Source organism: Amborella trichopoda, chromosome 4 (assembly GCF_054954075.1).
Source record: "Amborella trichopoda isolate Santa Cruz 75 chromosome 4, AtrichopodaSantaCruz75HAP2 v2.0, whole genome shotgun sequence".
NCBI lineage: Eukaryota > Viridiplantae > Streptophyta > Magnoliopsida > Amborellales > Amborellaceae > Amborella > Amborella trichopoda.
The window spans coordinates 48,791,751-48,818,657 of record NC_142339.1 but is presented as its reverse complement, the minus strand read 5'-3'; the positions used below and the strand labels follow the sequence as shown (position 1 = coordinate 48,818,657).

At 33.3% G+C, this 26,907-nt stretch overlaps 1 protein-coding gene across 3 annotated transcripts in view; it reads left to right on the top strand.

Annotated features, from left to right (window-relative positions):
• The first annotated feature begins 2,518 nt into the window (after positions 1–2,518).
• FKBP12 (FK506-binding protein 12) overlaps positions 2,519–26,907 on the top strand; it is a 34,780-nt gene continuing 10,391 nt past the window's right edge. For 2 of the 3 annotated variants that reach the window (XM_011623864.3, XM_020665317.2), the window contains exons 1-3: positions 2,519–3,090; positions 9,865–9,898; positions 10,043–10,104. In XM_011623864.3, the coding sequence (XP_011622166.1) occupies positions 3,003–3,090; positions 9,865–9,898; positions 10,043–10,104 (184 nt within the window). In that variant the 5' untranslated portion in view covers positions 2,519–3,002. Of the gene's footprint in view, positions 3,096–9,864; positions 9,899–10,042; positions 10,105–26,907 lie in introns of all 3 variants that reach the window. The other variant, XM_020665318.2, reaches the window with a different exon arrangement.

The window sequence follows — 26,907 nt, the reverse complement described above, 5'->3', positions numbered from 1 at the left end:
CGGAGATGTGTGGGCCAACTGATGTGTGCATAGGAGAAAATAAAGTTGCTTACCTTGATCTTTTCCAGAGGTAGGAGATGTGTGGGCCAACTGATGTGTGCATAGGAGCAGTAGAAAGAACCGTTCAAAGAGAATGTATATGGTAGAACCGCTCGAAATTGTAGTAAATGGGGGTGAAAGAGTGCCATAGACTTACGATAGCCATGGCGGTTTTTGGTGCCAAAATTTGTTGCCAAGAAAATGGGACGAAAACATGGGAGGAAACCTCGGCTTAGCGCCACAACTATGGCAAATCCGTGATGACCGCCATGGTTTTTGTAGAGTCGTGACGGTTTTGGTCGCCACGGACTTGACATAGCTATGGCGGGGTTAAAATCGGAATAAAAAAAGAAGAAGTTAAAACGGGGATATAGATGTATATAATGTAAAATGGAGATAACTTTGAAATTTAACCATCTTTGAGAGATATATCTGATAATTTCCCTGTTTAATTTGAAAACAATCTTGTAGAATGACATCTTACTTATTTTGTTTAATGCTATGGGAGAGTATTTGATAAGATCATTTGCTTATTGTACAAGGAGGTTACAATCAAGACCAACTAGTGATAGAAAAAAACAGATCGGTAAATAGGATCAGGCATCGCAAAAATCAATTTGGATCGGTGAATTAGCAGTTTGGATCGTCGTTTTACTGTGCAAAAAAAATGTGCAAAGACAGTAAACTAGCCAAAAACCAGTAAGGAATCGACATTTTTACTGTAGCAATCAATATTTTTTTACTATAGCAAATGGTGTTTTACTGTAGCAAATCGCCGGTTCTCTTGTAGACTTGGATGATATTGATAATTGGCATGGGGTGACCGATTTCTGAGTCGGACCGGGCGATTCCCAGCCAACCCAGCGTTTTCTAAATCACTGCTACCAACCATTGGATTTTAAATTGGACTGTCCATTGACTTGGCTCGAATTCCAGAATAATTTTTATTTGATATTTGTAACATAACCAAGCTATGAAAATTGATATCGCATGGGTAGGGTTGATTGTGGCTTCTTTGTATAATAAGTAAATAGTCTTATATACAATCCCTAATTATGTTTAGAAAAAAAATATACAATGAGACTATCTTCCTTTGATATAAGGGGTTACGATTAACCTTGACCATTGGAAGTGAAATTGAGTGGTTGCATTTATTCCATTGACCAAGTTCAATGTTCAAATTTTTTTTCTCGAACATAGTGGCACACCGAAACTATTAAATTTCACATCGGATAGTTGTAAGTAAATGTGACTTCCTTATACCAAAGGTAGATGGTCTCATTGTATACGATTCCATATATTTAAGCGTATCTTCATAATGTTGCAACAAAAAAAAACTTTATACTATTGAAGTAAGGTGTACATCTAAAATCCTCTAAAAGAGAATATTCTGACGTTGGAGAACCCTCTAATTGGCTATCTCAACCTCAAGATGTATGGATATGAAAAACAAAAAGAACTCATGTCATAAAAAAGTGCATCTTATAATGAATTATCTTGACTCTCTATTTTCAAGTATTTATAGATATGCCCAATCTGTACCCTTTTTTCGATTTAAAATTTTTATAACGGTATAAAAATAGATTTTCAAGCCGTTGGAAGATTTTCAACATCAGAACTACCGCTCCAAGTAAATTTTAGATATGCACATTGAGCAGCTTGTACAAACTTCACCACTTTATGAATAAATAAAATGTCAAACAGTGTTGCAAGAAGCAGAGTTAGCAGAGTTTTAAAACCCAACTGGGTACATGATTCGTTTTAGTTGCCACATATGACCCGACGAATCAGACCAGCTGACTTGGGAAAAATATCAAAAAAAAGAAGAGAAATTTATCAAAATAGCCATAAGAGATGAATTATTCAACAATTTATCCTTTTAGAACAATTCAAATTCAAGACAATGCGTTATTTTATGAGTATTTTGAATTAAGTGAAAACATGTGGATAAATTGTTAAATTGTTAATCTCTCATGATTAATTTGATAAATTTTCCGAAAAAGAAAAAAAAATGAAAAACTCTAAAAAACAGAAAAGCAACAAGAAAAGAGAAAAAAAATTCAAAAATTAAATAAAAAATATAATGATAAAATTAAAAACATATTTTCCATTTTATCTTGAGGGAACTGTAAATAAAAATTAAAATCAAGAATTAAAATAAGAATGCTTTTAGAAAGATATGGCATAAAAAAAAAGTGAAAGAAACAAAAAATCAACTGGGCAAATTTGAACTAATTCGATGAAATAACTAGTAAGATATCGAGTAGTTTCGATTTAAGTTAAAAAAAAAAGCCCCAAAATTTCGACTCTAGATCTCTTCCAACAAGGACTTGATCCAACAAATCACAATAGGCATTTGCTAGATGGATCAAATACAAACAAATTGAATCTAATTTCAAGTTGTCTTGGACTTTGAGAGAGAAATTCAAAGAAGGGAGGATAGCTATTTGGGAAGAACCACCTAGCTTTGGTTTTGAGTGATCCCTTTATCTCCTACAGGGATTTAAACAAATACTTCTCATTACCTTGTTCTCTTTTTCTATTTTTAAAAATACTCAAAAGAATATTTTATTTCCATCGGAAACTATGTGCCTGCTTAGAGTTCATAAGATTTTCATTAAAAAATCTATTTGAAATCAAAATTTAATGAGTCTAAACTTGTTTCGGATAAAACTTGATCCAAGTATAATCAAATTGACCAATTTGGGGGCTCAAATAGATATGAATTGAATAATCATCATCATTATTAAAACTTTTTTCCAATTATTTGAAATCCGCATAAATAGATTTGGATCGAATGTTTGTTAGTAAAGTAGAGACACGGCCAGGGCATTTAATAGTACGAGTCGGTCGGCGATTTCAGTATCCAGCGGAGCTTTAAAACCCTAAATATACGTTTTCGCTCTCAAAGTTTGTAACCTGTAACGGAGCAGTGGGTTTGATCAGCGCAAGGAGCAGAGAAAATGGGAGTTGAGAAGGAGGTGGTGCGACCTGGAAGTGGCCCTAAACCCGTTGCCGGCCAGAATGTCACTGTTCACTGTACCGGATATGGTCAGGTTTTATCCTTTTCTTCATTCAACTTTATGATCCTTATAAGTATTGTTCTAAATATTTTTAATTATGTTTATACATCATTTATTGGTATATTCTAGGTTTTGTGGATTACAAAACTTTGTCTGTGTGTGTGTGTGTCTCTCTCTTTTTCGTTTCCTTTGGTTGGATGTAGCTTTCTTCTGTTTATGGTATTTGATCTTTGGAATAACAGAAATAGGGTTATGCAAACATGAATGTACTCCTATGCCTACAATTAATGAAAATTAATCTTATTTGCCTTATTTTGTTTGGGTTTTGAAGAAACTGCCTTGAATTTATAGAGAATCGGTTTTTTTGCTTTTATCTTTTGAGAATTCAACGGCAATAGATGATGCTAAAGAAGAGGAGAAAAACTGATTTAGTTATTAGGGTTTCTGATCGTTGATACTGGGGTTTGGTATGCTGACTTGGTGGTAAGGGCTTTAGGTACAAGGACTAAGTTGCCGATGTTTCTTGTAATGCTACTTCTACAATGGAAATTATAAACGATGTTGGTCCTAAGTCTTGATGATAAGTTTGACATTTCCAAAAAAGAAAAGAAAATCTGAATGATAAGCCCATGATTCCAAACTGCATTTCGTTCATCCCATAGGTGCTTTAGTGAGCTAATAAAGGGCTACAGTTTAATGTTAAAATCTCATCTATCATGATAACCAAGTGATAGATGTGGCCATGGTATCTATGATGGTTTCTAATTGGTCCGATTTTATCCTATTTTGGGTTGATCGTGATATCAATTTATGAGACCTACAAACAAAGGAAAAGAAAAGAAAGAGAAAAGAAGAGGTAGAAAAATCAAATGGCATGCTCATTTTGCTTGCATTGCCAATAGGTAATGTGACATTAACATTATAGTACATAAATCTTAAGGCTCATTTTAATTATACAGTTAATTCTTGATGCTGCACTGCAAGTGGAATGGACACCGATTGGGGTTTTGTGACTCTATGGATCGTGGACATGGAAATGATAATGTCATGATGTGAAATTTGTAATCTCAGAGGAAGAAAGAAAGAAAAAGATTATTTGGACTAAAGTTTAAAACTTTAAATTTTATGGTTGAGAAATTTATATGCTTGACTTACAAAAGCTAGTGATTTGTGGTGTGTTTCGGTTCCTTCAAAATTAAGAAATTGTTTCAGTTATGTCTAATATTGCTCTTGATTTGTTCTTCAAAATTTGGAAATTTTTATGACTGCGGTTTATCTAGCACTTGTTTGTACATTGTCTATAGAAATTCGCGGTATGATTGAAAATAGTAATCTGGTAATCACATGAGACCTGTTTTGAAGAGCATGATATATTTGCAAGTTCAGTGTTAAATATGGAGATATATTTTAGGCTTCTCTCATTGTGAATAAGCAATTTGTCTCTTAGGGGCCGTTTGGGTACATGGAAATCTATTACGTGACAATAGATTACAAGGAAATATGACATTTACACTGTTTGGGTACACTTACAAAGAAATGTGACACATTTACATTGTTTGGGTACACTTTAATAGTAAGGAAATAGAAAGAGATTATGAGATTACCTAAATCTATTACGCGCGGTGAGGGGTGAAAAATCTATTACGAGGTTGATGGGTAATCTTTGGAAAAATCTTTCGCTCTGCCCTATCTTTGCTTAAAAAAACATTTCTCTCTCTCAAGTATATGTTGTATCCTATAATTATTAGGATAAGTAGAAAGTGAAAGTAAGGGATATGAAAAGGGGAATCTAAATTGATTTAAACAGGTGTATGAGGACAATTTTCTACTGCAATCATAATAAAAAATTTCTATATCCCTCCCCTCCCTCCCCAATTTGGTTCTACATCCCTCCCTAGCCCTCATCTGACTCTCATGTAAAAACAAATTTCTAGCCCTCATTTGACTTATATAAAAACAATTTTTTTTAATAATTGGTAGGTGAAAGCAAGGGGAAATCTAAATTGATTTAAACAGTTGTAGAACTTTGTGAGGGACAATTTTCTACTGCAATCATAATAAAAAATTTTCTACATCCCTCTATCACCGATTTGGGTTGTAGCCCGCCATCAGTTCTCATATAAAAGCAAAAATAATAAAAATAATAACTGGTAATCGATGAGAAATTATACAACACAATCATAATAAAAAATTTCACACAGCATAATCCTTGTAAGAGATTAGTAAAAGCTCAATTGAAATAAAGAGGACCTCTTTAGTCTCCTCCAATGCTTCAAAATTTTCTACTGCAATTACCAAACTTTCTAGTTACAAATCAAACTTCTTCCCATTTTTTGACTTGTACTATAAAAATAAATTTGATTTTGGTATCATAAATTTATTGCTTATTTGAAATTATATATAGAGAGACATTTGAAAGGCTTCTATAAAAAATAAATAAAAATAAGGCTTATCACAATAAAATCATGTTATTCAAATCATATTATTCCAATGACTTATCATGTTAAAACCAAAGTCTAATCATGTTAGCCAAACATAGCCATATTTTTCATATTTGGACGGTAATGCATTTCTCATATTTCTTCCATACATAGCCAAACAATAGCAATGTATTTCCCAAGTTGCATCTAAATACTACCCAAACAGTGACAATCCATTTGCATGTAATGTTAATGTATTATGCAATAATGTATTACGCCTGTAATATAGTTCACAAACAATATATTTCCAGGTATCCAAACGGCCCCTTAGCTTTGTCGTCTTTAATTTTCTATCAAGTGTCAGTCCCTTTATGGAACATGCGGTTCCTTTAATTCTTCCATAAATATTATACCAATGGCCTATTTCAATGACAAATAATTTATCTGGAATAGACTATCTAAAATTAATATACACTTTAAATGATATTATTTAGTTAACTGTTTTCTATGTATCTTGTATTATGTAAAAAATTGTTTAATTATTTAACATTTTAAGCAAGTTCCAGCTATTTTAGCTATTTCTGCCCCAAAAAATGTGATTTTCAACAAATTATTGTGAATAAAGTAAACCTTGCTTCTTCAAAATGATAAACCTATATGTATATGCCTATAAGTTATTCTTAGATAACTTTGTGATGGACATGGTCAAACAATAGATAATGCATTGTCAGGATTAGTTTTATTAAGAACAGTGAATTATCAGTGATAATGAGTACGTCCAAGGAGGCCCCAATATCGTTGATATTGTGATGATTATGCAAGGTGATTAGGTTATGTTAGTATTTTTGAATTTGAGAAATACTATTGTGTATTTCAAAATAATATACCTTCATATGTTGCATTTACCAATGTTGTCAGGACCAGATAGGTGCAAAACTGGTGAAGGCACCGGTTCGGTTGGACCAGCTGAACCGGACCGGTTCACAGATCAGTTTGGTCTCAATGTTAAAATATGTAAACAACCAAAAGCAGCCCAAAAAATATTAGGGTTTTTCCTTTTTTCTATATTTTCAGGTAATATTTTGAGAAAAGGTCAAATAGATAATGCCTTCAAACTAGCAACAATGTGAGAGGACATTTTTTCTATATTTTTATGTAATATTTTGAGAGAAGATAAAAAATATGCCTTCAAACTAGCAACAATGAGATAGGAGAAGTGTAGGGATCTATATCATATTAGATGCATTAAGAGTGAGGATCAAATGATCCTTGTGAAAACTGACAGAGTCAATAAAAGGTGGAGAATTTATTTTAAAAAATTGTTAAACAATGAACATAATGGGAGCACAACATTAGGAGGAACCTTTGTCATAAACGAGGGTGGAGATCAATTATATTCATAGGATTAGGGCTTCTAAAATGAAAAAAACTTTGAGAAAGATGAAGATAGAAAAGGTTTTATGACCAGATGGTATCCCGATAGAGGTTTAGAAGTACAAGGGGGAGATTGGCATATAGTAGCTTACCACGCTATTCAACAAGGTGTTGAGAACAAAGAAAAAATGCTCGACAAATAGAGAAAAAGTACTGGGGTACCTATTTACAAGAACAAAGGACACATACAAAATTATATGAGCTATCGGGGATTAAATTTATGAACCACATTATGAAGATATGGGAGAGTGGTTGAGAAATGGCTAAGGCGTGAAACTTGGTGTATTAGAAAATCATTTCGGTTTTATGCCAGGGAGGTCAATTATTGAAGCCATTCTCCTACTTAGGCAATTGATTGAGAAGTTTAGGGCGAAGGAAAAGACCTCCACATGGTCATTATTGATTTAGAGAAAGCATACGATAGGGTACCTAGGGACTTAATTTGCGGGGTGTTGGAAAAAAAAAGAGTCACCGGAGGCTATATTGACATAGTGGGAGATCTGCACGAGGAAGAGCTAACTAGTGGAGAGACAAGTGAGTTCTCAATGACAATGGGCTTACATTAGAGGTCAACGCTGATCCCATATCTCTTTGTTTGGGTTGTAGACGAGTTAACCTAACACATACAAGACGAGTTTCCTTGGTGTATGTTGTTCGTGGATGATAGTTTTGATCGATGAGACTAGAGGCCGCATCAACACAAAGATAGTTGGAGGGATGCTCTAGAATCTAAAGGTTTTTAAAATTGCGTGGATTAAGACATAATATATGGAATGCAAGTTTAGTAATAATAAAAGTTGAAAAAAGAAAGTAGTTAAGCCTGATGGTTAAGAAATACCTAAAAGAGATTGTTTCTGATATCTAGGGCTGATAATCTTGGAGAATAGAGAGATTGAGGAAGATATCACACAGAATTAAAGCTGGGCAGGCGAAGTGGAGATGTGCGTCTGGAGTTTTATGTAATCTCTGTATATCATTGAGACTGAAGGGGACGTTCTATTCGATGGTTGTAAGACTAACCATGCTTTATGGAACATAATGTTTGGCGGTCAAGAAACATCATAACTATAGGATGAACGTAGCTAAGATGAGAATATTGAGATGGATGAGTAGCAAGATAAAAAAAGATAGCTTTCAGAATGAATTCTTGTGAGGGAATTTAGGTGTTGGCTTCAATGGGCGATAAGATGAGGGAAAGTAGATTTAGATGCGTTGGCCATGTGCAGCGTAGACATAAAACAACATCAGTTAGGACGTGTGATTTGGTTCAAGTGGAAGGCTCTAAAAGAGCAAAAGAAAGGCTTACAAGGATATGAATAGAACTAGTGAGAAAAAATATGGCGACTTTTTTTTTTACTAAGGGTATAACCCTTGATAGAGAAGAATGGAGGAACATGATTCATGTAACTGGCTCCAAATAATTGGGATAAAACTTGGATGATTAGATGATTTTGAAAGGCTTTTTTAAATTGTAAAAGCCCTTCAAAATAACTTAAAATTGAAACTGAAAATGAAAAACAGAATACAAAATTGTAAAACCCTAACTCTTAATTTCTTATGGACCTTAATCCAACATGGCAACATAATTTCACATTATTTTCGTATTTTTTAAACTTTAAAATAGTAAAATATTAAATATTACTAAATACCAAATAGCAAATATTAAAATAAACAAAAAATAATTTGATTGTTGAAGCTGACCAAATCTAGCTAAAGGACTACCGCTTGAGGTTTGAAAGTTGAGCGAGCGAGAGAGAGAGAGAGAGAGAGAGAGAGAGAGAGAGTAAACCTCTGCTTTCTCTCTCCTAATTTCTCTTTCTTATAGAAACTTACCCATTATGTTTTAATTTTACCATTTTACCCTTACATATATTTAATAGCACGAACAACCCCCCCCCCCCCCCCCCTTTAGACTCTTTTCTTCTTATAAAGAACAAAAATGATGCCCCAAATTTGGACCAGCGGATTCACTTTTGGACCGGTGGACTAGCCAGTCTAGTTATTGGGCTGGCCGATTCACCAGTCAGCACCAGTTCAAGTCCCTTCCCGGCTCATTGCTTGAACTGGACCCGAACAAGCACCGGTTCACTAGTCGAACCGACCAGTCCGGTCTGGTCCTCACAACATTAGTTTTTCCTAAGTTTTTAATAAATAGAGGGAGTGGCAGATTTTTGTCCCACATTGAAGGAGAGAGTGAGAATCAAGTGGTTTTAATATGGAAACACTCTCACGCAATGGGCACGCGCATGCGCTTCGTGTGAAAGGGTGCAAGAGTGCTTGATGGTGGTTGTTGGGTTTCCAACAGCAACAGTCATATACAGTAGTGAACAAATACTATTGTTCAAATGAACAGTCACCTCCAAAAGCCACTAAAAACTCTTTAAAATGGGATTCTCCCAATTTTTTTCACTTTTCTTTTACTTACTCTCCCATATTCTCTCTCAATCCACATTGATTTTCTCTCTTTAAATTCCAACTCTTTTTCTCTCCATTCTGGAAGATTAGTCTAGTGCATACAATAGCCTTCTCGTTTATGTACACAGAACTCGGAAGCGAATTGAGACCTTTTGTTTTCTATATCCCAGGGACAACTTTACCCATTCTTGTGTTTTCTTGTGCACACTCTTTGCAGTATAAAACGGGCAAACATTGTCTTGAGAAAGCACTATTGCGTGCCCCAGAAAACATGAAGGATTTAGCATATTTTCTGCCCCCATTTCACCTACAGTATTTCTAGCAGGTTATTTATATTTATTTCTTGGTATCGCATAATTAAATATGAAGCATTCTTGCAATTATCACTGTGGTCTATAGATGTTCTGGATATCATATCCTGTCAGGATGATATGAGTATTGTGCTTCCTATTTGTTTTTTTTTTTTTTTTGTTTATTTATTTTAGAAGGGTTAGCTGTTGTTATGTATGTACTAATTATTTTCTTTTTCACAGGTAAAAATCGTGACCTCTCTCAAAAGTTCTGGAGGTAAGGCTTGTATTTCTCATGCTCAAATTTATTTGTCACTAATTTAATTTTTCTTGCAAGATGATGCTAGCAACTTATGTGCCAACTACTTTTCTAACTGAAAAGACAATTTATTTGTTGTATGACCTTTGAAATGTATTGCAGTACAAAAGATCCTGGACAAAAACCTTTTTCATTTAAGATTGGCCAAGGATCTGTCATTAAAGGTTAGTTAATAGTATTTCCTTTTCTTTTTTTGGGTAGAATAGTGTTTCCTTTTCTTGATTTTACGGTAAACCAATAATAGTTCTTTGACATTATGGGTTAAATTTTAACTGCATATATATGGATCCATTTCGAGGGTCTTATTCTTACTAGCGTAACCAAATGTGTCATTTAGTTGATCGTTATTTTCTCTTCCTATTTGAATATACACATTGAGTGCTACTTATGAAAGAGAAGAGCGGGGCCTTCTATAGAAAGAATAGAATCTAAGAGGCTCTGCCGCTCCTAAAGGCAGTGAAAGAAGAAGGTTAGGTTAGATATACGCGATGGGAAGCACTTTCCTGCTGCCTGCCGTCTGGACCTTGATTCAACAACTGGTCTCTTCCTATTTGAATATACACATTGAGACTATGTTCTGACTCGAGGGTACTACAATGGCATCACTACTGGTGTTCTCTTTTTGATTGATAATAATTACACTTCTACTCCATTTGGATGTCCACTTTTTTAACCATGGCAATAAAATTCTCCGTCATCGCACGTTTGATTTCTAGAAGTGGCAACTCCCACAGCCATAATGGCAACTCCCAGAGCCATCTCTTCCACACAATAGTGTTACACAATTTTTGGAAGCTGCAGCTTCCATCAATGTTAAAAATGGTGTTGAAAAGTGGAAGTGGCAGCTTCCATAGCAGACCATGGACACATGGAAGCCACCAGTTCAACTTCCTTGGAAGACATGGCTTCCAAAGCCATGCCTCCCAAAAGTCTAACATGCCATTATAGATTATAGTAGTGCCTAAATGGGTGGGTGTGAGCTTGGCATGCCGCTATTCAAGGGCGTAATTTCAGGAATGTAACTATGCTTACTGGCAAAATGCTGCCAATAACCGGGTTTTGTTGACTCTTTGACATTATCAGCCTAAACTTGGATATTCTTACAAGGCACTACAACCATTTAAGTGTTTCTATTTTCCTAACTGTATAGGCAGATAAAGATGGCTGTAATGATGTCCAAACCATGCGTTAGAGTATCGCTGATTGCATTTTGGATTTCTAATTTTTGCTACATGTAAGATTTGCATTCAACGATTTATTTTGAAGAAAGAGGAGGACTGGAATGAGCTTATAGTCGTTTGAGTGGATTATAGACAGTTATGCAAGGGTGATGAAGGTTGGTGCCTTAAACAATCAAAGTAAGGTGCACTCTGAAAGGATGCCAAAAGATGCGGTTCAAGTGCCTGAAATCCCTAAAATGGTCCGCAAATCTATTTTCATATCTAATTATGAAATTCAAAACTTCAAAAATAGTGTAAAATAGAGCAGATCTACAAACATTTGAAAATCTTGGAAATAAACGGTGTGAATAATACCTTACAAGATGCACTATTACCAAGGCTTCAAATCCTTTTTTTTTACATCTATACATCTCGAGGTCACGATGATCAATTGGAGGGTTTTTCAGCATCAAACAGCCTTTTCTGTTGAGTTTGAGGTGCACATCGTTTCTATATAGTATAAGGTTGACACCTTAACATGGAATGCTCTCTAGAAGTTAGAATTTTGAAATCATACATTTCGCACAAGGAAGCAGGAAAGTGTTTCACAATCGTTCTTGTGGTAGCAATCACTTTGTGGTAGCAATCACTTTGGGTACTTTTTATTGTTTAGGGCCATGTAACCATTGGGCAAGTCTCAAGTTATATAAATGGATTGGGCAAGTCTCAAGTTATATAAATGAATTGGGCAAGTCTCAAGTTATATAAATGAATTGGGCATAAGTTAGTGGAAGTTTTTCCTTTTCCAATTTTGACCCTAGGTTCTCCGATGTTTCTCAAACTGTAGGTATAATCATATATAGATGATAAACATTCTTCCGAAGTTCTGTTGAAATTGTTGAGTGAGCTTGGAAGATTTTGTGGAAGTTTTTCCTTTTCCAATTTTGACCCTAGGTTCTCCGATGTTTCTCAAACTGTAGGTATAATCATATATAGATGATAAACATTCTTCCGAAGTTCTGTTGAAATTGTTGAGTGAGCTTGGAAGATTTTGAATTGGAGTATTCTGCTGCCACTCATCATCATATCAATGATGAAAAAGTATTGGCAATCAAGGTTTAGTAACTATGAATTATTGAATGCAATTTGAAGTAAAAGGCCTCAGGTTTGGGCTGCATTATGGAGGGGCTCATTTTGTCCTTGTTCTTCCAATATTGGTAAGAATCATATGATCATATATGCCCATTGTTTGTTGGAGCCTTTCCCAATGGAGCGGGTAAGCAAAAATGCCACTTATCCCATCTATTTTACAATGATATGGAAATATGCTCAGGGCCTTTTCAGATAGATGTTGACTGTCCAATGCAATGCAGCGTATTACAGAGTCATTCTAAACCATCGGGCTGACAAACACAGCCATAGGGTGTTGAAAGGTAATGATCTCCTTACGAACCTAATGTCTTAGGTAATATGATCCACTAGAAGCAATAAACATAGAGATGCACTCTCCATTGAGATTAAACACCCTAAATGGTAGATTAGTGCATTATGCCAAATCTGTATGAATGGTTCCACTACAAATAAGGATGTTTTCTTCTTCGTGTTGTGTTCCTTGCTCCTAAAGGTTTCATGGAGACACAGATCTTTAGAGTTCTTTCCATCGACCATTCCGTTTGTCAATTCCCTCAATTGGGTAGTTGTGGCTAAATGTGTTGTGCAAGGTATTTATTTGTATTCCCTACAAAAAATTCTGTAAAATGGGTTGTATAGCTAAATGTGTTGTGCAAGGTATTTCTTTGTATTGCCTACAAAAAATTCTGTAAAATGGGTTGTATAGCTAAATGTGTTGTGCAAGGTATTTCTTTGTATTGCCTACAAAAAATTCTGCAAAATGGGTTGTATATAATGCTAAAGAATGCATGGAATCAGAATGAACTTTCACTTACATGGAGCCTTTCTCTTTTTAGCAGTTTTGAGAAGCATAAATTTAATAAATAAATTATAAAACAATGTTTTTAAATTCTCTGGCATAAAACACTTTTTTCTTTTATGTTTTTCTTTTTTATGTTTTTAATATTATCCTTTTATAATCTTTTGAGTTTTCTATATTATTTTTATATCATCATCATCATCATTATCATCCAAGCCTTGTACCAATTATTTGGGGTCGGCTACATGAATCCTATTCCTCCATTCTTCTCTATCAAGGGCCATACCCCCAGTAAGGCTAAACACCACCATATGCTTTCTCACTATTATTTTTACATATTAATTTAGAAAAATACTATTGTTTTTCCAACCTAAAGTACTAAACATCTGTAGCATGTAATTAGACACCGATACCCCATTTTTGTTTTTATTATTATATGTATATGGATATATATATGTATATATACAAAAATAACTATAATTATTAATTAAAAATAGCAAGAATATGGTTGTAATATTTTATTAAATATCATACTTATTACACAAATAATTATAATTATAGATTGTATTATTATAAATGTAACTATATATTATTAATAATATTATTATAAAAATATATTCCACATCAATTTTATTATTTTTGGAGATACTTTTGGTCAGCATTATAAATGTGACCAGTATGTGTATATGAATAATAATAATTATACTTTGATAATTAAAAAATACAATAATTCATTTAGTGTAATGAAATTAAATATAGTTTGATTGGTCATAGATATAACAATTATGTTATACTATTAGAATTTTAACTAAATAATATTAATCCTCATATTAGTCTATTTTAATAATATATGAATAATTATATAATATAATTTTATTTTTATAAATAATAAATATTACTATAATTGAATTAATAACCATAATAATATCCTTTCAATGTTATTTAATTTGATATATTAAAATTTTAATTTATTCATTTCACTAAATTTATGTTTATTCAATCAAATAGTATTTCAATCATAGTTGTTTTTTTTATGACAAGTTTTTCATCCGTCTTTCACTATGAAAAGTATTTCATGGCTCTTTCGCTTTCTCCCTACATGTGTGAGAAACTATTACTTATTAGTTTAATTTTTATTTCATTCTATGTTTTCATTGTAGATTTTGTAATTTTATTTACCTTATGAAATTTTATTAAAGAAATATTACATGCAGAACATTTGAATAATACCTGCAACGCTGGTGCATGCTACTAATATATATGTATATATGGGTTATGTAAGGGTGCTCACACTATGAAACATTGTGCTCAAACAAATTTTGGACACTTATATGTCCTTGTTTTGTACATGGAGCATTTTTTTAATAAGGGTGTTTTTGGTCATTAGGAGGGGTATGACATCATCTACATGGGATGTGACATCACCCACATGGAGCATTAGGGATATCTATGAATTCAGTTATTTTTTGGATTGTTAATATTTCGAAATCAAATTCAGATAGGGTTGGTTCTTCAAGTTCAGTTTGGAAAGAACCGGGAGTGTCAGTCTTATAAATTGGATGTTGGACTTGATTTGGAGCCTTTTTAAGTCCTTCAAGAACTATTCTCTCATTATGGGCCTTTTCAAAATCAGATTGAGGAATGGAGGAGGTTGAGGTTCTAGGTGGATTTTTAGGAAGTGTATTTGAAATACTGAGCCTAGTCCTTCTAGAGGATGGAAATTGTATTTCTATCTCTCCATCTGGATATTCAATTATTTGTTCAGGTTCTCTATTTTTAGAGATCTTGATCTGAGTCTTAGGCTGGGGAGACCATTTTTCTGGTAATTTAACCTGTTTCCAAGATATAGACTTTGGTGTTACTAAATTAGATTTATCCATATTAGTCTGAAAGAAAATAGTCTGTCCCTTAGTATCCATTTGCCTAGTATTAGGGCACAAAGTGTTCATTACTTTATAACAGATCCTATAAACAAAAGCTAAGTTTTGAGATCCGGAGTCCATATCAAAACCTTGAGTTTTAAGGTTTAAAGTTAGAACTTTTTATAGATTAGGATCCGATAAGGCTATAGGAAAATTTGGAAAGCAGTTAAAATATATAGGTCCATTGCAAAGGGTTGCCTCGACATGCAGAGCCAGGCTTTTACCCGGGTTGAGAACTATATCCATCGGATGATTTTGCTCTTGTCCTCCCTGTAAAAATTCTCGGATCAAAAAGTCAGGGAGATGGTTATTTTTACCATTAATGTGTTCAATTGTAAATTCAAACGATGAAAGGATACCTTGCCATCGGGCAAAAATTTGTTTTGAGACGAGATTGTTTACGTCTTTTTTAAGAATATCTTTGGCTGCCTTACAATTAGTACGAATAAGAAAATTTTGGTTTGGTAAGTCACTCTGAAATTTAGTCACACAATGAACGATAGCCAATATTTCTTTTTTAATCGTGGAATAGTTCTATTGGGCAGGATTCCAGTTTTTGGAAGTAAAACGCACCAATTGTTTTTGCTCTTGAAATTTTTGTTTGAGTATGCCACCTAGTCCTTGTTCTGAAGCGTCAGATTCAACAATTTTAAACGCTGTGGGATTAGATAATGCTAAGCAAGGCAATTCTTTAGCTTTTAATTGTAATTTTTTGACTGTCATGGTATGTTCGTTAGTCCAATTAGGAGGGTTCTTTTTTAACCTTTGAGACAAAGGCTTAGCGTCTAAAGCAAGGTTTTTATAAAAATTAGCGATATAATTCAGGCAACCGAGAGATCGTTGAAGTTCGGTTTTTTCTTTAATAATATCTGGGAATTTTGATGCAAATTCAATCGCCCTATCAATAGGAATTATTCTCCCTTGATAAATATTATGTCCAAAAAACCTTATTTTTGTTTTAGAACGATTTATCTTTTTGCTGATACAACTAACCCAGCTTTTTTAACATCTTTAAAACATGTGTTTAGATGTTTCCAGTGTTGATCTATAGTTTCGGAATAAATAAGAATATCATCAATGTATACAATCATAAATTTGGTATAAAGATTAAACATCATTCATGATGTTTTGAAGTTTAGAACGAGCATTTTTTAAATCAAAAGGCATAACATTCCATTCATAATGTCCCAAGGGAACATTGAAGGCGGTTTTATATCTATCCTTTTCTATTATTTGTATTTGCCAATATCCAAATTTTAAATCAAATTTTGAGAATATGCAGGCATTAACCAATCTATCTAAGAGGTCTCTTTTGTTTGGAATGAGATATCGAATCCGTCTTAAAACCTTGTTTAAAGGTTTGTAGTTTATAACGAGTCTAGGGGCTCCTCTTTCTATTTCAAAAGCCTTTTCAACATAAAAAGCTGAACAACTTCAGGGTGAGGAACTTTTTCTGATAAGCCTTTTATCAAGCAAATCTTGTATTTCAGTTTTGCAAATTTCAAGGAGCCTACTATTCATTTGAATGGGCCTAGCTTTTGTAGAAATTTGTTGCTCATCAAACCTTGGTTCATAAGGAAGTTCAACAGTATGTTGTTTCCTATTACAAAAGGTGTTAGGGACATCAGAGCATATTTCTTTTTGGAGAATAGTTTTGAAACTATTAATTTTACTTTGTATTTGAGGAGAGTATTTTTTCCCCAATGATTTTAAATTTGATTTCTTCTTTAAGATGAAAAATGAATTTTTCCTGGGTAGAGATTTTATCTTTTATATTATTTATTTCATGAACTCTGGGTTTATCTATAAAGATAAACTTTACCTCATGTCCCTCTATGTTAGCCTCAATATTACTATTATCAATTTTTATAGGGTAAAGCATATTTAGGAAAGGAGTTCCAAGAATAACCGGTTGACTTAATCCTTTAACCATGATAAAAGGAAATTTGAAGCAAGCGTCGTTATTGCAACTGCCGCATCAGAAAGCTTGTAGTTTACTATCATTTTACTTCCATCAACGTTATTTAGAAACTGTGTAGTTTTACTAAAATATTTTGTTGGGACTAAGCCCTCATTTATACAGTTCAAATCAGCTCCTGAATCAATAAGGGCTGGGGTTTGGAAAGTATATTGTTTATGGACAACGTTTTGACTATAGTAAACCATCTTTGAGTTATGACTTTGTCCAACAGATTAATATATTCACAATTTTGAATTTTCTTTAACATGTTACGTTTGGTTGAGTTTTTCAGGGTCATCATTTTCCAAAACCCTTGGCATAGTGTCTTCAATTTTAGGATTTGGTCGAGTTTTCAGGGTCATCATTTTCCAGAACCCTTGGCATTGTGTCTTCAATTTCAGGAGGTAGAAGATTATGGTTATAATCTTTTATCAAGTTACTGAATTCTTCATCATTATTTTCATCATTGTTACCTTTTTTTGAAAGTAGTATAAATCATTTCTAGGATTTGTACTCTATTTTTTAAATTTATTAATTAATGGCGAACTTCATTTATTTCACCTTTTAGCTCAGGAGTCGAATGTTCCCTATTAGTTTGAGTTTTGTTTTGAACTCTTTTAAGAATGTCATAAAAACTATAATCTTCTCTTGAAAGTATGAGAGAAGGTTTAGGAGTAGTGGGTCTAGAAGGCTCTTTAGCCATGTTGATATATTGCATCAAGGCTTCTCTTTTAGCCTCAGGGTCACTAATTTTATCAATCAGTTCTATGATAAGATTTTCTTCTTTTGTCAAAGTATTTATATTTAAACCATTCATGTCAATGATGGCCTTTAAAAAATTACATTGGCAGTTATCTTCAGGAGCATTCTCGGCATCTGAATCAGAGTCCGAGCTAGTGAAGATCAAATCCTTGTCATTAATTTCTCCAAGTAATATTCGATTATCAGAGTTGGAAGATTCGTTTGAGTCGTCTTTTTTTATTAATAGAATATCAAATAATTGTTTTTTGATATCTAGGTCTATTTCGAGTGCATTAATTTTCTTTTTAACTCTGCATTTATATTTGTAAATATCCACCTTTCCGCAGTTGTAGCAAACTGGTATCTTTCTTTTTCCCTTTTGTTTGAAAGAGTGATCTTGTAAAACTTTTATGGGAATAGTATTTTTCTTTTCATGTGAATGTCTAGATTTTGATTCCGCAATTTTTTGTATTTTTCTTTGTGAGTAGGTTTAGAAGTGGGGTAAAGTATTATACCCAAATTGTTCACAGAAATCTTCTAGCTCTTTTTTTCCTATTTTTCTAGTTGTCTTCGCAGTTTTAGGTCTGTGCATAAGGCAAGTCCTTCAGTGTAGATTTCCGCTGATAGATCGCCAAGGGTATAAAAGGAATAGGGAGTAATTCTACCATGTTTATTTTTGTTTTGACTTTTTCAGCAAAAAGATGGGAGGGTCTAGCTATAAATTTTTCTTTCCAGTGATCAGCCTTACTATCTTCCCTAGATAATAATCTGGAATAAAAAACATCTTTATACCATTTAAAGTGAGAGAGTTGGACAACGTAAATTTGAAAGCAGGTCCTCTGATCTAGCTGATAAGAGAGCCGTACTTCCCACGAAGTGGAGTGTGATTGTATATATTAGTGCATTTACTGCATTTCTTTCATCAACTATATTTTCTTGGACCTGTCCAGGTCCGATTTCAGTTTAATAATCCATTGCTTGGTAGCGTTTAAGATTTGATCTTTTGCAGCTTCATCTATATGAAAGTCCTACCATCCTCTTAGCCATCCTGTAAAACCGCATATGACAGCTTTGATAATTTCTTGATCTTTATTTAATAAATTCGCCTATGTTTTTTATGAAAAGGCCCATAATGAGAGAATAGTCTTCATAAAAAAAATAGACGAATTTATTGTTGATAAAAAATGCATTCGAGAAGAGTTCCTCTCAGACGAAAATAAACAAATAAGAGAATGGTTTTTTCAAGAATTTAAAGAAGAATTAAGAAATGCTTTTCATATAAAATTTAATAAATTTATGATATAGGACAAAAGAAATGTAAAATTCTTTAAATGACTTAAATGCATCCTTCAAAAAGAAGGGATCAAATATCCTTAATTTAAAATAAATATGGCTCAAAATGCTTTCCAAACCTTTCATACAATCAAAGGTGAAAAAATAGAATATATCCATCCCCCTGAATCAGGCTTACAGTTAAAAGGAGAAAAACATGAAATAAAAGCTTCACCTTTTAAGTTGGGACCTAAAGAGCCAGAATACCAAATGGCCAAACTTGATGGAATACCACACATTATAGAACAAAATAATTACACAAATCTCTTCTTACAAACAATAAGAAAACAAACCACTAGAGAAAAAGGAAGAAGGATAAGGAAGTAGTTTTATTCAAACCACCACCAAGTATAGAAACAGGAAAATTCAGCCTACAAGGGATCAAGAAGAAAGAAGATAATAGAGAATTGGTAGATGAGCTAATCAAAAGGCTTGCAAAATTGAATATTGATGATAGAGGAAAATCAAAAGTCGGTGAAATGCAAGTTCTTCAAGAAGATCCAAATTATACAAGTCATGACATATCTGAAATGGAAAAAGCTTTAAAAACCGAGAGCTTAAATATTAGCAGAATAGATTATGGGAGGAAAACCAAGCCTGTTGCTCCAACTAGAATGTATTATCTTAGACCTACTCCTGTAGATCGTCAAATAGAAGAAGACCTTATTGCTAGTTCTGTGTCATATTCAGGAAGATCAATAGTAAATTGGAATATGGATGGCATGTCTGAAAATCAGATTCTTGACCTTATGAAACACATGATAATGTTTGCTACCGCTTGCAAAGCAATTGGAAATAAGGATCATGAAATTGCCAAAGCTATCATATGCGGTTTTACAGGATGACTTAGAGGATGGTGGGACTTTCATATGGATGAAGCTGCAAAAGATCAAATCTTAAACTCTACCAAGCAATGAATTATTAGAACTGAAATCGGACATGGACAGGTTCAAGAAAATATAGTTGATGAAAGAGATGCAGTAAATACACTAATATATACAATCACACTCCACTTCGTGGGAAGTATGGCTCTCTTATCGGCTAGATCTGAGGACCTGCTTTCAAATTTACATTGTCCAACTCTCTCTCACTTTAATTGGTATAAAGATTTTTCTTATTTCAGATTATTATCTAGGGAAGATAGTAAGGCTGATCACTGGAAAGAAAAATTTATGGCTGGACTCCCCATCTTTTTGCTGAAAAAGTCAAAACAAGACTTAAAAATAAACATGGTGGAATTATTCCCTATTTCTTTTATACCCTTGGTGAACTATCTGTGGAAATTTGCGCTGAAGGACTTGCCTTACGCACAGACCTAAAACTGCGAAAACAACTAGAAAAATAGGGAAAAAAGAGCGAGGAGATTTTGTGAACAATTTGAGTATAATACTTTACCCACTTCTAAACCTACTCACAAAGAAAAATACAAAAAATTGCGGAATCAAAATCTAGACATTCACATGAAAAGAAAAATACTTTTCTTAGAAAATTTTTACAAGATCACTCTTTCAAACAAAGGGGAAAAAGGAAGATACCAGTTTGCTACAACTGCGGAAAGGTGGATCATTACAAAAATAAATGTAGAGTTAAAAAGAAAATTAATGCACTCGAAATAGACCTAGATATCAAAAAACAATTATTTGATATTCGATTAAAAAGAGTCGACTCAGACGAATCTTCTAACTCTGATAATGAAATATTAATTGGAGAAATTAATGACGAGGATTTGATCTTCATTAGCTCGGACTTTGACTCAGACTCCGAGAATGCTCCTGAAGATAACTACCAATGTAATTTTTTAAAGGCCATCATTGATATGAATGGTTTAAATATAAATACTTTGACGAAAGAAGAAAATCTTATCATAGAACTGATTGATAAAATTTAGTGATCCTGAGGCTAAAAAAGAAGCCTTGATGCAATATATCAACATGGCTAAAGAGCCTTCTAGACCCACTACTCTTAAACCTTCTCTTATATCTTCAAGAGAAGATTATAGTTTTCACGACATTCTTAAAAGAGTTCAAAACAAAACTCAAACTAATAGGGAGCCTTCGTGTCTTGAGCTAAAAGGTGAAATAAATGAAGTTCGCAATGAACTAATAAATTTAAAAAATAGAGTACAAATCCTAGAAATGGTTGATACTACTTTCAAAAAACGAAGGTAACAATGATGAAAATACTGAAGAAGAATTCAGTAACTTGATAAAAGATTATAGCCATAATCTTCTACCTCCTGAAAACTATGCCAAGGGTTCTGGAAAATGATGACTCTGAAAACTCGACCAAATGTAATATGTTAGAGAAAATTCAAAACTGTGAATATATTAATCTGTTGGACAAAGTCATAACTCAAGATGGTTTACTATCGTCAAATCTTTGTCCAAAAAGAATATACTTTCCAAACCACGGCCCTTATTGATTCAGGAGTTGATTTGAACTGTATAAATGAGGGCTTAGTCCCAACAAAATATTTTAGTAAAACTCAACAGGTTCTAAATATCGCTGATGGAAGTAAATGATAATAAACTACAAGCTTTCTGATGCGGTTGTTTTCAATAACGACGTTTGCTTCAAATTTCCTTTTATCATGGTTATTCTTGGAACTCTTTTCCTAAATATGTTTTACCTTGTAAAAATTGATAATACTGGTATTGAGGCTAACATAGAGGGACATGAGGTAAAGCTTACCTTCATCGATAAACCCAGAGTTCATGAAATAAATAATATCAAAGATAAAATCTCTACCAAGGAAAAATTCAATTTTCATCTTAAAGAAATCAAATTTAAAATCATTGGGGAAAGAATACTATCTCCTCAAATACAAAGTAAAATTAATAGTTTCAAAACTATTCTCGAAAAAGAAATATGCAATTTGCAAATTTCAAGTAGCCTACTTTTCTTACAAAAGCTAGGCCTATTCAAATGAATAGTAGGCTACTTGAAATTTGCAAAACTGAAATACAAGATTTGCTTGATAAAAAGCTCATCAGAAAAAAGTTCCTCACCCTGGAGCTGTTCAGCTTTTTATGTTGAAAAGGCTTCTGAAATAGAAAGAGGAGCCCCTAGACTGGTTATAAACTACAAACCTTTAAATAAGGTTTTAAGATGGATTCGATATCCCATTCCAAACAAAAGAGACCTCTTAGATAGTTTGGTTAATGCCTGCATATTATCAAAATTTGATTTAAAATCTGGATATTGGCGAATTCAAATAATAGAAAAGGACAGATATAAAACCACTTTCAATGTTCCCTTCGGACATAATGAATGGAATGCTATGCCTTTTGGTTTAAAAATGCTCCTTTTGAATATCAAAACATCAGGAATGATATATTTAATCCTTATGCCAAATTTACGATTGTATACATTGATGATATTTTTATTTATTCCGAAACTATAGATCAACACTGGAAACATCTAAACACATTTTTTAAAGTTGTTAAAAATGGTGGGTTAGTTGTATCAGCAAAAAAGATCGAAACACATTTTTTAAAGCTGTTAAAAATGGTGGCTTAGTTGTATCAGCAAAAAAGATAAATCTTTAAAAAAAAAAAATAAGATTCCTTGGATATAATATTTATCAAGGGAGAATAATTCCTATTGATAGGGCGATTGAATTTGCATCAAAATTCTCAGATATTGTTAAAGACAAAATCGAACTTCAACGATTTCTCGGTTGCCTGAATTATATCGCTGATTTTTATAAAAACCTTGCTTTATATGCTAAGCCTTTGTTTCAAAGGTTAAAAAAAATCCCTCCTGATTGGACTAACGAGCATACCATGGCAGTCAAAAAATTAAAATTAGAAGCCAAAGAACTGCCTTGCTTAGCATTATCTAATCGTATGACATTTAAAATTATTTAATCTGGCGTTTTATAACAAGGACTAGGTGGCATACTCAAACAAAAATTTCAGGACCAAGAACAATTGGTGCATTTTACTTCCAAAACCTAGAATCCTGCTCAACAGAACTATTCCACGGTTAAAAAAGAAATATTGGCTATCGTTCATTGTTTGACTAAATTCCAAAGTGACTTACTAAACCAAAATTTTCTTATTCGTATTGATTATAAGGCAGCCAAAGATATTCTAGAAAAGGACGTAAAAAATCTCATCTCAAAACAAATTTTTTCCCGATGGCAAGGTATCCTTTCATCGTTTGAATTTACAGTTGAACACATTAATGGTAAAAATAACCATCGCCCGGTCTTTTTGACATGAAAATTTTTACAGGTAGGACAAGAAAAGGCAAAATCATCTGATGGATATAGTTCTCAGCTCGGGTAAAAGCCTGGCTACGCATAGTCATCCAACGAATATGGTTCTCAGTTCAGGAAGAAGCCTGGCTTCACCATCAACTCCAAGAGTTTTAATAAGAAAGCTAGAGATTGATATATCTCCCCAACAATCCCCTTTAAGCACTAATAACCCGAGTGCTAATAGAACTCGGTTTCTGGAAACAACATATATACCACTCATAATTGTTGAGAATGATCACAGGGGGAAATACCCTATCGAAATTGCAGCAATATATTTACGAAATCACCTTCATCCCCATATGGGAGAAAAATGTAGAGAATGGTATGAAGCTATACTCTTGGAAACAAGATCTGTGATAATAGTACACCACTATAGAAATAATGACACAGAGATTGCATACTCAAAATTCCAAACTCATAAAATCATCTCCTATAGAGATTGGGGATTAGATCCTTTTAAACCAAGGATGTTAAAGAAAAACCAAGGATGTTAAATGCTAGAGGATTTAAAATTAAAATCCTACAATTATTTCGAAAATATCAAGGCTTGGGATGAAGTCTTTGCTTACCAAAATACCAAAACTTTGCATAGTTGGTAGGTATAGTTTAAAATACCTGAACTCATGGAATTCCCTAACTGGTTAAAAAGTTCGTTCCTGTTATGGGGATCGTAGCAGCTAGATACTTCCTCAAAAAATGCAGATATCATAGAGAATATTCTTTGACTACAATAAACATTGTCTAAAAAGAGACTATAATTTATACTTCATGGCCTTATATCAGGTCCCTTGGATACTAAAATGGACATATCAACTCTCTGAAGATGATGGGGACCGGTGGGATTATATCTTGGAATTATGTCGACAAATATCAATAAAATGGTGGGACAGTTAAAATAACTCCCTGGACCCAGAAAAAATTTATATGAAGATTATACTATCCTCCTCGCCAAGTTCAAACATGGATATAACAGAATACGTCATTATAATGCAACAAAAGAATCCCTAATTATCAAAAGCAGAGCTTGAAAGAAAGCTGCTTTTAGCACTAGAAGAAGATGCTGATATACAGACCACACTAACAAAAGAAGAAGAAGAAACCGAAGATTAAAATCCACTTAATGGTGATGGCTATGCAGGGATAAATTTTTCCCTGATGAATTAAAAGAAAATTTAATAGGGACAGTACGATTACAAATTCACCCAGGACATGTGTCCCTAAAGCTAGTAGCGAAAGATAAGAGCATTATTACTACTGACAAATTTTCAGCAAAAAAAGAGCATTATTGCTACCGACAAAACTGTTTACTGTTAAGAATTTTGCTTTTCCCAAAAGATGTTGATGCAGACTTAAAAATTTTTTAAGTCCGACTCCTTCCCCTATATAAGAGAAGTAGAGAAAAAGAGGAAGGCATCCGAAAAAAGGCGAAGCGTTTTCTTGAGTGCTTAGTTTGTTTGTAAGAGTTGGTCTGAGTGCTTGGTTTGAGTTTGTCTGAGTGCTTGGTTTAAGCAGAAGTAAACCATACCCCGTTGGTGCATCAAGCTTACCCTATCTGTATCAAGCTTACCATGTAAGCTTCTTATTTTTTAGTTTAAGATATTTGTTGCTGTTGTTATTTAATTGAAGGTGTTCTTTAAGATATTCGTTGCTTTGAAGGTGTTCTATTATTATTGATATTTAGTCTCATTGTTATATCTGATCATCTTAATTCTGCTATCATTCCGCTGTTATGTGCTTCAGGTGGGTGATGTTACACCCCATATGGATGACATCACACCCCTCCTAATGACTAAAAATACCCTTATTAAAAAAATGCCCCATGTACAAAACAAGGGTACAGAAGTGTCCAAAATTTGTTGAGTACAATGATAAATTACTCCATGGTGTGAGCACCTCAACATAACTTTTTATTTTTAGTACAAGAGGGTCACAATCGCTCTTGCTCATCAAATTTCAAATCAAATGGTTGTAACTGCCTTTGTAACTAAATTCAAAGGCCAACAAACAATTTCTTCAACTTCATGATATATCCCAAGCCAATAGAGGAAAAGTCTTCCCAACGACTATAGGCGAAAATGATATATATATATATATATATCATTTGCAAAACAAAAAACAGATGATGAAGATAACCCAGAAGAAGAGCCAACAAAATAAAAAACAGATGATGGAAATAGTCCCTAGTCCAGGATCATCCCTGACATCTCTATCAACACCAAATGCTTTAATAAGGAGGCAAATACAAGATATTGATATATCTCCCCTCCAAACACTAATAAGCACTCAAACTACTAGTGCAAAGTCTATATATTTAGAAACAACATATATTCCTTTGCTGATTATAGAAAATGAACATCAGTCAAAAAACCCTACTGAAATAGCTGCTTTATACCTCAGCATATTCATCCTAATATGGGAGACAGATGTAGAGAATGGTAAAATGTATCCTCATAGAAACATGATCAGTTTTTATAGTTCATCATTCTAGAAATAACGATAATGAAATAACATATTCAAAATTCCAAATCAAAAAGGTTATTTCTTACAAAGAATGGGGACTAGATCCTTTAAAACCAAGGATCATGAATACGAAAGGATTTAAAATTAAATCTTATCATTACTATGAATACATAAAGGCTTGGGACGAAGTCTTCTCATACCACAATACAAAAAATTCCCATAGCTGGAATATTCAGTTCAAAATAACTGAGCTAAATAAATTTCCAAAGTGGTTTAAAAATTGGTTCTTCATATGGGGATCCACAAACCAAACACTACCAAGAGAACTACAAATTTCACAGAGAAATTTTTTTGAATATAGTAGACAAAGTCTAAAAAGAGACTACTACATATATTTTATGACCTTATATCAGGTCCCATGGATTTTAAAATGGGAGTATCAGGTCTCAGCAGATGATATGGACAGATGGGATTATATCCCCTAATTAAGAAGACAAATCTTGTATAATCTATTGAGACTTGATAATCCCATTTTAAAATCCACGGGACCTGATATAAAGTCATAAAATATATATGGTAGTCTTTTTTAAGACTTTGTCTATTATACTCAGAGATTTCTCTATGAAATTTGTGGTTCTCTTGGTAGAATTCGGTTTGTTGATCCCCATATAGAGAACCAATTTTTAAACCAGTTTGGAAACTTATTTGGTTCAGTTATTTTGAACTGAATATACCAGCTATGGGAAGTTTTTGTATTCTGGCATGAGAAGACTTCATCTCAAGCCTTTATGTATTCATAGTAGTGATAGGATTTAATTTTAAATCCTTTCGTATTGATGATCTTTAGCTTTAAAGGATCCAGACCCCATTCTTTGTAAGAAATAACTTTTTTGATTTGAAATTTTGAATATGCTATTTCAGTATCATTATTTCTATAATGATAAACTATGAAAACTGACCCTGTTTCCATAAGGATACTTTCGTACCATTCTCTACATCTGTCCCCCATATTAAGATGCATATGCTGCCTGAGGTATAAAGCAGCTATTTCAGCCGGATTTTTTTACTGATGATCATTTTCTATAATCAGCAAAAGAATATATGCTATTTCCAAATATATGGATTTAGCACTAGGCGTTTGAGTGCTTATTGGCTTTTAAAGGGGAGATATATCAATATCTTGTATTTGCCTTCTTAT